Source organism: Molossus molossus, unplaced genomic scaffold, assembly GCF_014108415.1.
Source record: "Molossus molossus isolate mMolMol1 unplaced genomic scaffold, mMolMol1.p scaffold_m16_p_19, whole genome shotgun sequence".
Taxonomy (NCBI): domain Eukaryota; kingdom Metazoa; phylum Chordata; class Mammalia; order Chiroptera; family Molossidae; genus Molossus; species Molossus molossus.
The window spans coordinates 19,395,085-19,411,096 of NW_023425354.1; the positions used below are offsets into that span (position 1 = coordinate 19,395,085).

The 16,012-nt window shown below is 42.6% G+C and overlaps 1 protein-coding gene, 1 non-coding gene and 1 pseudogene across 14 annotated transcripts in view; all 3 read left to right on the forward strand.

Moving 5' to 3' along the window:
* Positions 1–2,353: 2,353 nt before the first annotated feature.
* Positions 2,354–16,012, forward strand: part of TEX14 (testis expressed 14, intercellular bridge forming factor) — a 78,951-nt gene continuing 65,292 nt past the window's right edge. For 8 of the 13 annotated variants that reach the window (XM_036269277.1, XM_036269282.1, XM_036269283.1 and 5 more), the window contains exons 1-2: positions 6,218–6,405; positions 10,520–10,656. In XM_036269277.1, coding sequence (XP_036125170.1) covers positions 6,368–6,405; positions 10,520–10,656 — 175 coding nt within the window. In that variant the 5' untranslated portion in view covers positions 6,218–6,367. Of the gene's footprint in view, positions 2,399–6,217; positions 6,440–10,519; positions 10,657–16,012 lie in introns of those variants that run through there. The other 5 variants (XM_036269288.1, XM_036269291.1, XM_036269279.1 and 2 more) reach the window with 4 other exon arrangements.
* On the forward strand, positions 4,904–5,067 carry LOC118635195. The gene has a single exon (XR_004960519.1). It is a non-coding gene; the product is annotated as a U1 spliceosomal RNA (small nuclear RNA).
* LOC118635190 lies at positions 13,197–13,394 on the forward strand (annotated as a pseudogene).

Genomic DNA, 16,012 nt, shown 5'->3' on the forward strand with positions numbered 1-16,012 from the left:
TCAAACCCCATGTTCAAACTCTAAATACTCTGCAAAATACTCATGTGGTAGTTCAACCAGGATTTGAACCCCTCATTATGAATAAAAATATAGTCTGATATTGAAAGCCTGTAACCTGTTTCTCTCAATCAGTAACATCATTTTAATGCATTTTCTTCTAGTAATTTTCCGTAAGGGTACATATTTTTACAAAATTGCAGTCATGGTATACATGGCATCTCATTTTTTCCCTCTGTTAGTCTTATATAAATAGTTTTTTATGTTGTTAATTGCTATTATATTACTACTATGTTGGCTAAATAATCCACTTCTCTGTTACTTTGATATCTAGGGTTTGAGAGTAATTTTGGTTTTTGTAATTATAAGTATATCTGTGATGGATATCCTTGTGCATAGGACATTGTCTTTCTCTTATAGTTACTTCCTTTGGGCCAATTAAAAGAAATTTCTAGGTTGAAGGTATGAACATTTTTTAGTACTAGATGTATATAATTAGGGTTGAATTTTTTATTTTACTATAAGTAAAGTAATATAGACATGTTACAGAATATTTAGGGGAGAACAGTCCACAGTTCGGTAGATCGACACTAACATAATTATGTTAGGTGGCATTCTGGTATATTTCTTGAAGTTTCTTAAACTTTGCCTTTTTAGAAATAATTTTAATCATGGTATATATTCAATTCCATATGGTGCTTTTTTTTGCATGCAACATTATACAATTTAGTCTTCCCTCCCATTTTTAACTTGAAGTTCTTTTTATAATTAACTATGAACCATGAAATTAAAAAAGAGGTCTAGGCCTGACTTGTGTGGCTCAGTGGCTGAGCTTTGACCCATGCACCAAGAGGTCACCGGTTTGATTCCTGGTCAGGGCACAGGTTGTGGGCCAAATTCCCAGTGAGGGGCATGCAGGAGGCAGCCAATCTATGTTCTCTCTCATCGATGTTTCTACCTCTCCTCCCTTCCTCTCTCTCTAAAATCAATAAAGAAAAAATAAAAGAGAGAAATCTAGACTTTGAAAGATGAAAGGAATCAAGGAAAAGTAGTTTCTAAAACATTTAAAAATATTTATATGTTACCTCTACTTGCCTTTCAAGCACCTCTTAATATGCCTAAAATATTAAAATAACAGGGAAAATGACTAGAAATTACCCTAAGAAATCATGAATTATTATTTTTTAATTTGTGTGTATTGATTTTAGAAAAAGAGAAACATTGACTTGCCTCTCCATCCATTCATGCACTCACTGATTGGCTGCCTCCTATATGCTCCTTGACAAAGGATCAAATCTGAAACCCTGGCACATTGGGACGATGCTCCAATGAACTGAGCAACCTATCCAGGGCCATTATTACTTACTCACAAAGATATATTTACAAGTCTCTTCTTTACAGATACAGATATGATAGCAGTAAACTGGAAGCAGCAGAATATTGATCCCATAAATTATGACAATATATAGCAAAGTGAATGAAAAGCAGTTATAAAACAGGCATGAAGTATAATCCTATTAAAATATATGTATATTAAAAAATTGGAATTACCATATATAATATTGAAGTATTAACAGTGGTAATTTTTTAGTAGCATTATGATTTTAATTTTTAAAAAATACCTTTTGTCTTTTCCTAATTGTGTGCATGGGAAATTTATCACTATTGAAATAATTACAAACTGGCCGGTTTTGCTCAATGGTTAGAGCTTCAGCCCTCGGACCAAAGGGTCTCTCTCTCTCAGGTTTGATTCCCAGTCAAAGGCACATACCTGGGTTGCAGGTTCTATCCTGGCCCTGGTCAGGGTCGTGCAGGAGGCAACCAATTCATGTGTCTCTCTCATGTGATGTTTGTTTGTCTCTCGGTCTCTCTCTCCCTCTCTTACCCTCCCTTCCTCCCTCCCTTCCACTGTATCTAAAAATCTAAAAATCAATGGAAAATATCCTCGGGTGAGGGTTAACAACAACAAAAAATAAAGCAAAGCGGTGTTTGTTTTGTTTTTTAATATTTATATTTTTATCCTCACCCGAGGACACTTTTCCGTTTTTTGTTCAGATAGAGTGGGAGAGAGAGAGAGAGAAACATCGACGTGAAAGGGACACATTGAGCGGCCGCCACCCACACAACCCAACCAGGGCCGGGGACAAACTGCAATCGAGGCACATGCCCTTAGCGGGAGCTGAACCCGGGTCTCTCCGGACCGCAGGCCGATGCTCCAACCACTGAGCCAAACCGGCCAGGGCTGTTTGTTTCTTTAATTAATTAATTAATTTTTTATTTATTAATTTGTTTTTATTACAGATGTTTTTCATTTTTCCCCCATTGACACCCTTCTTCCTTTCGCCCGCCTGCTCCATCCCCAGCTTTGTTGTTTATGTTCATTGGTCATGCATACATGCACGTAAGTTGTGTGGTTTATCTCTCCCCCAAAGCCCCCCCCCTCTGAGACTTGTCAGTCTGTACCTCACCTCTATGTCTCTGGGTTAATTTTGTTCAGCAGTTTGTTTAGTTAATTATATTCCACAAATAAGTGAGATCATGTGATATTTGTCTTTCTCTGCTTGGCTTGTTTCGCTTAGTGTAATACTACTCTCCAGGTCCTTCCATGCCATCTCAAAGGATAAGAGATCTTTCTTTCTTATTAGCTGCATAGTATTCGATTGTGTACATGTACCATGGCTTTTTTTTTTTTTCCATCCTTACCCGAGGACACTTTTTGATATTTTGTTCAGAGAGCGTGGGAGGGAGAGAGAGAGAGAGAGAAACATCGACATGATAGGAACACATCGAGTGGTTGCCACCCACACGACCCAACCAGGGCCGGGGACAAACTGCAACCAAGTGTACCACGGCTTTTTAATCCACTCATCTACTGATAGACACTTGGGCTGTTTCCAGATTTTAGCTATTGTAAATAGTGCTGCTATGAACATAGGGGTACATATATTCTTTCTGATTGATGTTTCAGGTTTCTTAGGGTATATTCCTAGAAGTGGGATCACTGGGTCAAATGGCAGTTCAATTTTTAAATTTTTGAGGTAACATCATAGTGTTTTCCACAGTGGCTGCACCATAAAGCAAAGCGTTTTTTAAAAAGTATGTGGCTAAGGGAAATAGTCTGAAGTGTTACAGAATATGTCACCCCAAAGTGTATACCATTTTGGCATAAGGATTATTTTGAGCTAAAAGCATTTGAAAAACAGCTATATGAAGAGCATTCTGACCTCCCCCTTTCTTTTTAAAAAAAATTTTTTTCTTTATTGATAGGAGAGAGAGAGAGGGAGAGGGAGAAAAACATCGATGAGGGAAAACATCATTTGGCTGCCTCCTGCATGCCCCTCTCTGGGGATTTGGCCCACAACCTGAGCATGTTCCCTGACCAGGAATCGAACTAGTGACCTCTTGGTTCATGGGTTGATGCTCAGCCACTGAACCACACTGGCCGGGCCTTCCCCCTTCCTTTTTAAAAAAATTTTTTTCCTCTAGTGATTTTAGAGAGAGAGGAAGTGAGAGGGAGAGAGAGAGAAACATCGATGAGAGAGAAGAGAACATTGATTGGCCGCCTCCTGCATGCCCGAACTGGGGATCAGGCCCACAACCTGAGCATGTGTCCTGACCAGGAATCGAACCAGCGACCACATGGTGTATGGGCTAGCGCTCAACCACTGAGCCACTCCGGCCAGACCTCCTTCCTTCTTGAAAGCAGCCGATAAAGATTCTCTATGCCAGTGAAGAAGAAACTTTCCCAGAGAAGGGGAGTCAAAATCAGAGAATTCTGTGCAAACAGACCTTATGAAAATAACTCTGATCTACCTTTAGCCTCCCCATATATGTTAGTGAGTGTTTCACAGTTGCCTCTCTTTGTTCAGCCTAATATAAAATCATTTAGATTTTGCCATTTCTTTGGGTCTTCATTTTCTTATGAGGGGCGCCTTAAGCTTAAGTTATACTGTCAAACTGTATCTGCCAATTTTATTCTTAGGCCCAGCCAGAGACCCAAACAGGGGTAGTTTTGCCTCTACATTCACCACCAAAGCCTTTTGATGGGACAGTTGCTGCAAACAGTTATTTTGCCCAGAGCGCCTAGCCAACAGGGCAGAAAAGAAAATGGGTGTCATCTATTTTCGTTGCCTAAAAAGAGGGGAGGAGCACTCGGTTTCTTACTAAATTCAGACCGAATGTTGTTTTCCTTTATGCAGAGAACTGCAGACTAGTCATGGTGAAGCCGGCTTTGGGTTCCTCATCTGCACCAGGCACCAATCCAGGAGCGGAATGGCCTGGGTGGTGTGGAAGGGCTTGAGACTGCATGTTACAGGCATTCTCTTATTCAGCCCTCACAGAAACCTTGTTTGGTAGGCAGGCATATTACTCCCACTTTACAATCTGTAGAGATGAAGATTTATAGAGACTGAGGGTATGGCCTAGGCCCAGAGTGGAGCTGCGATTCAGCCCTGGCATAACCACTGTGCAACCTTCCCGTCTGCCTCCCAAACTGCCCTGCCCTGCAACGCGGAACGCAAACTCGTCATAACAGATCCACGCCAGAACCTGTGCCGGAAAGGCGAGGAATTGAAAACTAGCCCCATCTGCACCTGTTGACGATTGTCTTCTGCATGGTCACCAGGCCTATATAGAGTGAATGTCGCTTCAAGTGTCAGAGACGTAGAGTGACAAGAAGCGGGGATATGTAAATGAGGAGCGCGGAGACTGCTGGTTCGAGAGTAGTGACCGGGCAGAGTTTCCTCTAGATAGCTAAAAGAATGTACCCTTAGTCTCTGTTATATAAATAACACTGTAATTTTGAACCGAAGGCATAAAGAACTCTCAATATAATTTTTAAAAAATTTACCATAACTTAAAAATGTGTTGTGGACGATGGTGGAATGCCAGGCAAGCTAAGCAACTCATACTTACCTGGCAGGGGAGATACCATGATCACGAAGGTGGTTTTCCCAGGGCGAGGCTTATCCATTGCACTCCGGATGTGCTGACCCCTGCGATTTCCCCAAATGTGGGAAACTCGACTGCATAATTTGTGGTAGTGGGGGACTGCGTTCGCGCTCTCCCCTGAATAAGTGGTTTTTTAAAATTAGACATGATATGGGTGTTCTCATGTTTTTTTTGTACGGGGTTTTTATCCTTTTGTAGCTAATTAGTGTTGGTTGTGCGTACGTGTTTCTGCTGTTCTAGCGGGATTATGTATGATTTTTTTCTTGTAATTAGTGCTGGTGAGAAGCCTTGTATTTGTTTCTACTTTCGTTTTTCTCGTTTGATATCTGCGTCTGAGTATCGACTTTGGTCTCCAGGTTATTATGTAGAGGAGAAACTTGAGTGTAAATTAGTGAAATGTGTTTGTAGGTAAAACTCCCAGTGAGAACTGCTGGGGTGTTGGTGAATATTTAAAAAATTGAATTTCTTGTGCACTGCTGGTGGGAATACAAAGAACATAATGTGACCAATATAGAAAACAGTTCCTCAAGAAAATTAAACGTGGAGTTTCCATAAGATCCAGCAGTCGTACTTCTAGATACATACACAAAAGAATTGAAAACGGATTTGAGCCCTGGCCAGTTTGGTTAGAGCGTCGCCCTGTGGTTCAGAGAGTCCTGGGTTCGGTTCCCGCCTAAGGGCACCCTACCTCGGTTGTAGTTTTTCCCAGGGCCTGGTTGCCTCTCGATGTGTCCCTTTCACGTCGATGTCTGTCTATCTGTCTGTCAGGGCCTGGTTGCCTCTCGATGTGTCCCTTTCACGTCGATGTCTGTCTGTCTGTCTGTCTGTCTCTCTCTCTCTCTCTTCCTCTCTCTCCCTCCCACTCTGTCTGGGAAAAATGTCCTCGGGTGAGGATAAAAAAGAAAGAAAACGGATTTGAAGAGGTATGTACATCCCTTTTCATGGTAACATTATTCACAAGAGCCAAAGGTGGAATCAGAATTGTTCACAAGAGCCAAAGGTGAAATCAACCTAACCGTATAAAACGGGTTGTGCATGTGTGTATATATAATGGAGAATTATTCAGCCTTTAGAAGAGGTGGTTGCCAGGGGCTGCGAGGTGGAGAGATTGGGGAGTTAGTGTTTAATGGGTATGAAGTTCCAGTTTGGGAAGATGAAAAGAGTTCTGGAGATAGATGGTTGCACAACATTGTTTATATACTCAATGCTAGTGAACTGAACACTTAAAAATGTTTAAAATGGTAAATTTTATGTTGTATATATTTTACCACAGTAAAATAAATAAGCAATAAAAGATGAAGCAGCAGTGTCACATACAGGTGAACATTCCAGTATGACAGAGCCTGAAAATGCACTTTGGATTTGTCCAGTTGTAAGAAGATATTGAGGACTTGCCAGCAGCGCAATATTGGTCAGGAGAATGGGGAAGACTGCCACATTAGCAGGCCCTCAGTGCAGGTGCAGTCCAGCTGAATGGATAGATGAAGTGGAGGTAGTTACTATAGACTCCTCTTTCAAGAAAACATGACATAATTTGCTATTTTTAGTGCATTAGTTTGCCAGCGCTACCATAGAATACTATAGACTGGGTGGTTTAAACTACAGAAATTCGGCCCTGGCCGGTTTGGCTCAGTTCTTGGAGTATCAGCCTATGGACCAGAGAGTCCTGGGTTCGGTTCCCGCTAGGGGCACGTACCCCCTCTCCCCCCAAAAAAGAAACTTATTAGCCCTGGCCGGTTAGGCTCAGCTGTTGGAGCATTGGCCTGTGGACCAGAGAGTCCCGGGTTCGGTTCCCGCTAAGGGCATGTACCAAAAAAAAAAAACTACAGAAATTTGTTTTCTTACAGTTCTGGAGGGTGGAAGTCCAAGATCAAGGTGCCAGAAGGGTTGGGTTCTTATGGGACTTCTCTCCTTGGTTTGCAGATGGCCATCCTCTTGTTGCCTTTTTTTTTTTTTTTATCCTCACCCGAGGACATTTTTTCATTTTTTGTTCAGATAGAGTGGGAGGGAGAGAGAGGAAGAGAAAGAAACATCGACATGAAAGGGACACATCGAGTGGCTGCCACCCACAGGACCAACCAGGGCCAGGGACAAACTGCAACCGAGGTACGCGCCCTTAGCGAGAACTGAACCCAGATCTCTCTGGATCACAGGCCGACGCTCTATCTGCTGAGCCAAACTGGTCAGGGCTTCTTATTGCCTTTTTCACATGGTGGTTCCTCTGCATGTACCCCTGAAGCTGAAGTCTTTTCCTCTTCTTAAAATGACACCGTCATATTGGATTATGACCTCACTTTATTTATTTATTTATTATTATTATTATTGCAGGCCGACGCTCAACCGCTGAGCCAAACTGGCCAGGGTTATGATCCCACTTTCACAGCTGTATTTTAACTTAATCACATCTTTAAAGACCTTAATCTCCACCCTGGCAGGTGTGGCTCAGTGGATAGAGTATTGACCTATGAACTGAAGGGTCTCAGGTTTGATTCCGTCAAGGGCACGTGCCTGGATTGCAGGTTTCAATCACCAGCCCCTGTTGGGGTTGTGTGGGAGGCAACCAATTGATGTCTCTCTCTCACATTGGTGTCTCTCCCTCCCTCCCACCTTCCCTTCCACTCTATCTAAACTTATTTTTATTTATTTTATTCAGATAGAGTAGGAGGGAGAGAAAGGAAGAGAGAGAGAGAGAAACATCCGACGTGAAAGGGACACATCGAGTGGTTGCCACCCGCACGACCCAACCTGGGCCAGGGACAAGTGCAACCAAGGTACATGCCCTTAGTGGGAACCGAACCTGGGTCTCTCTGGACCGCAGGCCAACGCCTTCCACTCTATCTAAAATTCAATGGAAAAATATCCTCCAGTGAGGATTAACAACAACAGACTTTATCTCCAAATAGAGTTATAGTCTGAGGTACTAGGGGTAAGGGCTTCAATATATGAATGGAGGGAGAAATACAGTTCAGCCCCCATAGCCATCCACACCATAGCAATGTGCCACTTTTTTTTGTTGTTGTTTAAATCCTCACCCACAGACATTTTTCCATTGCTTTCTAGACAGAGTGGAAGGGAGAAAGAGAAAAATATCGATGTGAGAGAGACACAGCGATTGATTGCCTCCTGCCCAACCCTCACCAGGTGGGATCAGACCTGCAATCCAGATACATGCCTTTGACTGGAAATCAAACCCACGACCCCTCAGGTCCACAGATGCTCCAACCGCTGAGCCAAACCGGCCAGGGCACCACTCTTTTTTAATACCTGAAAATAGAAGGGAGGCAGAAGTGGGTATAGGGCATGGCGAATTACTATAAAAGTTTCAATTCATGTTTAAGTATTTTTTCTTTATTGATTTTAAAGAGAGAGAAAGAGCCCTGGCCGGTTTGGCTCAGCGGTTGGAGCGACGGCCTGCGGACCAGAGAGTTCCAGGTTCAGTTCCCGCTAGGAGCACGTACCAAAAAAATAAAAAATAAATAAAAAAATAAAAAGCCTATAAAAAAAATAAATAAAATTAAAAAAAAATAAAATAAATAAAATAAAGAGAGAGAAAGATCTAGAGAGAACATGGATTGGCCGCCTACTGCATGCCTCCCACTGGGGATCAGGCCCACAACCTGGGCAAGTGCCCTGACTGGGAATCGAACCAATGACCTCTTGGTGCTTGGGTAGATGTTCAACTAGTTAGCCACACCAGCCAGGCTCAGTTATTTAAACTAAACAGTATGTTTTTAGTTACTAGTTGCTTACGAAAGTTACTGAATTACTAGGATGCTTTTAGTCACTGATGTGGATGTTAACAAATACCAAAGGAAATAAAGTATTATTAGCATTTTCCACGTTTTGTCAGTGGATAAATTAAGGTGTTACTTCTCAGTAACTTAAAAGCCTCCTGGCTGGTGAAGACCTACCAAATGTGTCAGCCTTTATGGCTTTTCCTTTTACTTCACCTCATATCACACCCTCTGGTCTCTATGTAGCAGTTAGTTATGCCCTTGATGTGAATGCTCCTTGATTCATGTGGATGCAACTCCCTTCTCTTACCCATTCTCTATGGAACACCAACATGGTGCTACTTGTCTGCCCTGCTAGTCTGAGCATTTTTTTTTTTTTTTTAATCCTCACCCGAGGACATTTTTCCATTTTTTGTTCAGGTAGAGAGAGAGGGAGAGAGAGAACCAAAGAGAGAGAGAGAGAGAAACATCGATGTGAAAGGAACACATCGAGTGGCTGCCACCCACACGACTGACCAGAGCCGGGGACAAACTGCAACCGAGGTACGCGCCCTTAGCGGGAACCGAACCCGGGTCTCTCAGGACCGCAGGCCGATGCTCTAACGGCTGAGCCAAACCGGCCAGGGCTAGTCTGAGCATTTTGATGGCAGTGATCCACTTTTAGGTGTCTTACATAGCACCTGTCACACTTGAGACATATGGTAGGTGCTGCACAAATACATGACTGTATTATGGTCAGATGTGGATGCCACATGTAGAAAGTTAAAATTTCTCAGCGTGGTTCATATCATGTACAGTAACAGCTAACAACACAGAGAGCTCACTTGGTGCCAAGCTCAGTTCTAAACTTTTTACACATATTAGCTCATTTCAATTTCTTAGCAATCCTCTGGCTATTATTATCCCCATTTACAGAGGAAGAAATTGAGGCCTATCAAGGTTAAATAATTGTTCCACGGTCACATATTTAGGGGGCGAAAGAGCTTCAGAGGCTGAACTGTGTACCCAACTCATTATGTTATACTGTCTGTATTCTTTTTTGTTTTTTAATCCTCACTCTAGGATATTTTTCTATTTATCTTCAGATAGAGTGGGAGGAAGAGAGAGAGAGAGAAACATCAATGTGAGACACATTGGTTACCTCCCAAATGACCCCACCACGACCTGGGACGTGATGCTCTAACAGCTGAGCCAAACTGGCCAGGGCCTGTCTGCTTTCTTACATAATGACTGCATTTGTGTATTAACTTTTCAGAGTTACATAGTTATCTTAATGATACAACAAGCATGTTTATTTCTAATTTTACTTCCTACTAGTCATTACTATTTCAGTCCTGGGAATTAGTAATAAATATAGTCAGTTCTTCAATTTCAACAGTAATATTGAGAATACATGTTAATCTTGGCCCTGGCCAGTTTGGCTCAACAGTTAGAGCGTTGGCCCATGGACCAATGAGTTGTGGGTTTGATTCCAGTCAAGCTCTGTTGAGGTTCATCCCCAGCCCTGGTCGGGGTCGTGTGGGAGGCAGCCACTCAATGTGTCTCTTTCACGTTGATATTTCTCTCTCTCTCTCTCTGTTCCTCTCTCTCTCTCCCAGTCTATCTGAACAAAAAAAAAAAGGAAAAATGTCCTCAGGTGAGGATAAAAAAAGAGTTATTCTTGTAGAATTTCAGTAATTGTTCCCCTAATCCTTTTTATTATAAATGAAAATGGACAGAAGTGAAAGAAATATGTAAAAAATATTTTTTAATTAAAAAAAAGAATGCGAAAGAATCTAAGTTGCTTGCTTACATTTCTGATTCAGTTAGAATAAGCATGCTGCTTTCTTTTGAAACAGGATGTCTCGGGCTGTTCATCTTCCAATCCCTTGTCCCGTTCGGCTTGGTTCCTTAAAAGATGACTCATTGGAAGCTCAGCTTCATGAATATGTCAAAGAAGGAAGCTATATAAAAGTGAAGAAGATTCTTAAAAAAGGTAGGCACTGTGGTGAAATGGCAGGTGCAACTTGGTTCACATTTCTAAATAGCCTTGGAAGGAAAAACAGGTGTATACTAAAACTATGAATTCTTGGGGAAATCAGAAGTTAAATTAATGAGATGAGTTGTTCTCTACCAGTGTAGTCATATAGTTCACTGGAGGTTTTTAATCATTGTTTGAAGGTTGTTTTGTTTAGTTTTGTGCTAGGGAACCACAAGGTCTTCCTACTTTAGTTTCCTAAGGTTTCTCCTCAGGCCCTGACCTCCTGCCATTGATTCTGCCTGATTCCCTTTTTTCCTTCAAATCTGTTCCATCCACTGAGGCCACCTTTCACAGCTCTTCTCGTCCTTGCTCCTTCCAAGCACTTGGTGCTTTTGTTTCCAGGGGGTTTTTGCTGGAGGCTGCAGGCAGCTCAGCCTACAGGGCAGACATAAATAGCACACATAGCTCAGGTAATCTTCAAAAGAACAAACACAAAAAGCCACACATGAACAAAACCTCTTTGGTATTTGGCCTCTGAGTTGGAGATCTAGACCTGCTTTTTTCAGAGTAACCGGTCCTACTGGATTCCCCTCTCTGTTCTTTTTTTTCTTATCCTCACCTGAGGACATTTTCCCATTTTTTGTTCAGCTATAGCGGGAAGGAGAAGAGAGGAAGAGAGAGAGAGAGAGAAACATCGACGTAAAAGGGATGCATCAAGTGGCTGCCACCCACACGACCCAACCAGGGCCGGGGACAAACTGCAACCGAGGTACATGCCCTTAGCGGGAACCGAACCCGGGTCTGTCTGGACTGCAGGCCAACGTTCTAACTGCTGAGCCAAACCAGCCAGGGCTCTGTGTTCTTTTTAAAAATATATATATTTGTATCAATTTCAGAGAAGGGAAGGGAGAGGAAGAGAGAGAAACATCATCACCGATTGGCTACCTCCTGCATGCCCCCTACTGGGAATTGAGCCCATAACCTGGGCATGTCTCCTGACTGGGAATCAACCCAGGGACCTCCTGGTGCATAGGTCGATGCTCAACCCCTGAGCCACACAGACTGGGGTGCTTCTCTATTCTTAGTATTGAAAGAGAGGCTTGCCCTGGCAGATTTGGCTCAGCAGTTAGAGCGTCGGCCCTCAGACCAGAGAGTCCCGGGTTTGGTTCCCGCTAAGGGCACGTACCGTGGTTGCCGGTTGTCCCCGGCCGTGGTTGGGGTCGTGTGGGTGGCAACCAGTCGATGTGTCTTTCTCACATCGATGTTTTTCTCTCTCTCTCTTCCTCTCTTTCTCCCTCCTGTTCTATCTGAAGATAAATGCAAAAATGTCCTTGGGTGAGGATAAAAAAAGAAAAGAAAAAGAAAGGGAGGCTTATGAAGCTTCTCTGGTGGTTTTTAGAACAGTCAGGGTGACCTAGTTTTCTGTACAATGTTTCTCCATTTGCCTCAACAGCATTTCCTGAGGACTTCCAGAAGGGCTCCCCAATTTTTGTAGGCTCCAGCTATCCCATAAAATAGTTTCCTCAAAAAGTTCTTGAACTGTTTTATATACCACCCCTAGAGTCTATAGATGAAGTGGCTGACAGTAGGCTCAATAATTTATTTTAAAAGTCTTTTATTCCTCTCAAAATTTTGCAGTTTACCCCAAAACACATCCATGTGTGTGGGTGTTCATTGTATAGTTTTAGGTATACAGTGTTACATAATTGTTTAATCCATTAACATTTAATGTAATTGTTGACATGGTTGGATTTAGAACTAACATTTTATTATATTGTTTGCTCTCTTTGTCCTCTCTGTTTTTTGTTTCTCTCTTCTATTTTTGCCTTCTTTTGACTTAAATGTTTAAAAAATTTTTATTTATTTATTTTTTTTTTTTCAGAGAGAGAGGAAGGGAGAGGGAGAGAAAGAGAAACATTGATGAGAGAGAACATTGATAGGCCACCACCTGCATGCCCCCCCACTGGGGATTTGGCCTACAACCTGGGCATGTGCCCTGACCAGGAATCAAACCGGTGACCTCTTGGTTCATGGGTCGATGCTCAACAAATGAGCCACACTGGCTGTGCTGTGCTGTATGTTAATAATGCCTATTACTGCTTTGAAATGTTTCTGGAAGATTCACAAGTGAAAATGATTTTTTTAACTTTGGTATTGAATGGAATTTTTATTTTTATTTATTTTTTTTATCCTCACCCGAGGACATTTTTCCATTTTTTATTCAGATATAGCGGGAGGGAGAGAGAGGAAGAGAGAGAGAAACATCGATGTGAAAGGGACACATCGAGTGGCTGCCACCCGCACGACCCAACCAGGACCAGGGACAAGTTGCAACCCAAGTACATGCCCTTAGCGGGAACTGAACCCAGGTCTCTCTGGACCGCAGGCCGATGCTCTAACCTCTGAGCCAAATCGGCCAGGGCTTGAATGGAATTTTTATGAAATATGAAATAAAACAATTTGTAAGATTAAATTGACCAAAAAAAAAAAAATATCACCATGAGTAAAAAGTCCTCGGCTGCCATACACCAACCAGAAGCAGGGAGCTCAAAGTCAAAACTATACTTTTGGGGGCTATTTCTGTAATTTTTGACTAGAGAAATCTCTGCATGTGTAGAGCACCTGAAACCATGGTGTTTGAGCGTGGAGGTGGCTTTGGTATTGTTTTGATGATTGCTAATAGTTATTAATAGTCATTGATGATGTTCTTTTCTTCTGGGAGGACAAGAGGGAAAGAATGCAGTTTGAGTGGTTTTTGTTTTTTTTTCTCTTTTAGTTTAAACATGAGGGTTTTGTCGGTGTTATTCTTTTGTTTTTTAGTTTCCATCATATTTTCTGCTTTTAAAAAATTGAGAGAAAAGCGTTGGGATTGTTATTCCATTGGTTGATATTTCACTTGCAACTTTGGTGTATGAAGATGATGTTCTAACCATTTACACTGTCTAACTTTAGTGGTTTTGTTGTTATTTTTAAATGTTTTTATTGATTTTCTTTAGAAAGAGAGGGAGAGAGAGATAGAACACGATCGGCTGCCTCCTGTACACCCTCTACCAAGGCTCAAACCCGCAACCCAGGAATGTGCCTTGGTGGGGAATCAACCAGGACCTCTCAGTTCACGGGATGATGCTAACGAAATCCACTGAGCCACACCAGCTGGGAAGTCTTTTTTTTTTTTTTTTTCAAATAGTGGGCCCTGTCCTGTCATCTACACCACCTTGATGGTTTCATCTGAACCTCAGGGCATTTGTAGGAGTCAACCAGTGATGCATGGGTTAGTGGAGCAGCAGGTGAACATTTCTCTCTAAAAAACCAATGGGAAAAAAAAAAGACTGACAGAGTGAGTGTGTAGTTCTTGAATATTTTGGGGGGAAATTTTATTGTACTGATTCCAGAGGGGGAGGAAGAGAGAAACAAAGATGTGAAAGAGATAACATTGCCTCCCAGACACTCTGCACCCTGACAGGGGATTGAACCTGCAACCTAGGTATGTGCCTTGACCCAGAATGAACCTGAGACCTTCCGTGCAACCAACTCAGCCACACTGGCCAGGGGAAGTGTGTAGTTCTTAACCTAGTTTTTATCATATTTTATCTTTTTCAACTATTATAGTTCTTTAGCATATAATCTCCATGACTTTTTGTTGTTATGAGGTGCCCCCTTCTGCATCTGGAGTTTGGTTTTTGTTGTTAATCCTTACCTGAGGATATTTTTTCCCATTAATTATTTTTTTTTAGATAAAGTGGAAAGGAGGGAGGGACGAGGAGAGAGAAACATCGATGTCAGAGAGACATTATCGATTGGTTGCCTCCTGTATGACCCCAGCTGGGACCTGGGATTGAACCTGCAACCCAGGTACGTGCCCTTGACTGGGAATCAAACCCAAACACTCAGGCCCAAGCTCTAATCGCTAAGCCAAACTGGCCAGGGTTTATGGTCAAGCACCAGTAGGTAATCTGTCACATAGGCAGTCCCCATACCTCATATGAAAAAGAGGTAAGCCCAGCTGGTGTGGCTCAGTGGTTGAGCATTGATCCATGCACCAAGTGGTTGCCAGTTCGATTCCTGGTCATGGCACATGCCCAGGTTGTGGGCCAAATCCCCAGTGGGGGGCATGCAGGAGGCGGCCAATCCATGTTCTCTCTCATTGATGTTTCCATCTCTTTCTCCTGCTCCCTTCCTTTCTCGCTAAAATCAATAAAGAAAAAAATTTTTTAAAAAAGAGGCAAGCTACATGTTTTAAAAAACCTTCCCTAGTCCGGCCAGTGTGGCTCAGTGGTTGAATGTTGACCCATGCACCAAGAGGTCACCAGTTCGATTCCCAGCCAGGACACATGCCCAGGTTGTGGGCCCCATCCCCAGTAGGAGGGCATGTGGGAGGTGGCCAGTTGATGTTCTTTCTCATCAATGTTTCTATCTCTCTCTCCCTCTCCCTTCCTCTCTCTTTAAAATTAAAAAAAAATAAAAAAACAAAACAAAAAAACACCTCCCTTTCTCTTTCTCCCAAGAAAACACATCCAACCTCTAAATTATCCTTTTTTTCCTAATAGCTCCTTTGTCCCACCCCTCAGACCCTGGCCTGGCCTGGCCTGAATCCTCACCTGAGGATAAGTTTTTGTTTATTTTAGGGGCGGGGGAGAAGCAGAGAGAAACATCCATGGGTTGCCTCCCACAAATTGGACAGTTCCTACCCTACAGGTTAGGGAGACAGCCCAGTAAGGGAGAGAGATTTGCAGGGCCACGCAAGCTATTTATATAGGTTTTATTTAGCCCAAGAGCTGGGAAACTAGGAAGGTTTAAGCAAGGGAATGATTTGTTAAAAAAAAATTCAACCAGGTAAATCTGAAGGTCTCATTGGGTTTATTAAGCAATTCATGAATTTGGCACCAGTCCATCTCAAACTAGGAGCTCTGATGGGGTGCAAAATAGAAGTAGGTTGGGGCAAGAGAGCTGTTATATAGCTTGCCTCTTCTTTATATGGGACGTGGAGACTACATGGGTGTTCCTGTTATCCGTAAGGCAAAGTAATTCTATACAACATTGCTGTGGCCCTGGGCATTATATCAAGATCCTATTTTCCGTAAGGTATAAAAGGCATATATGTAATAAAGCATATCGGGGCCGATTCTGAAGACTCTGTCACAGGGGTGTTCGGAATCAGACGCCGGCTGGCTAATAAATGGCTCTTATTTGGACTTCAATTCTCTAGTGGTCTTTCTTTGACTGTCCTGCCACAACATTTGGAGGCCCCAGGGCTGGTCTCTGAGAACTGGGGATCAGTCGCCGGCCGGCTTTCCTCTCTATTTGGCTTTAATTTGGCTCTGGTGGTCTCTCGGTTCTCTCGTGCCACAACACACTTATATGCCTAGTAGTT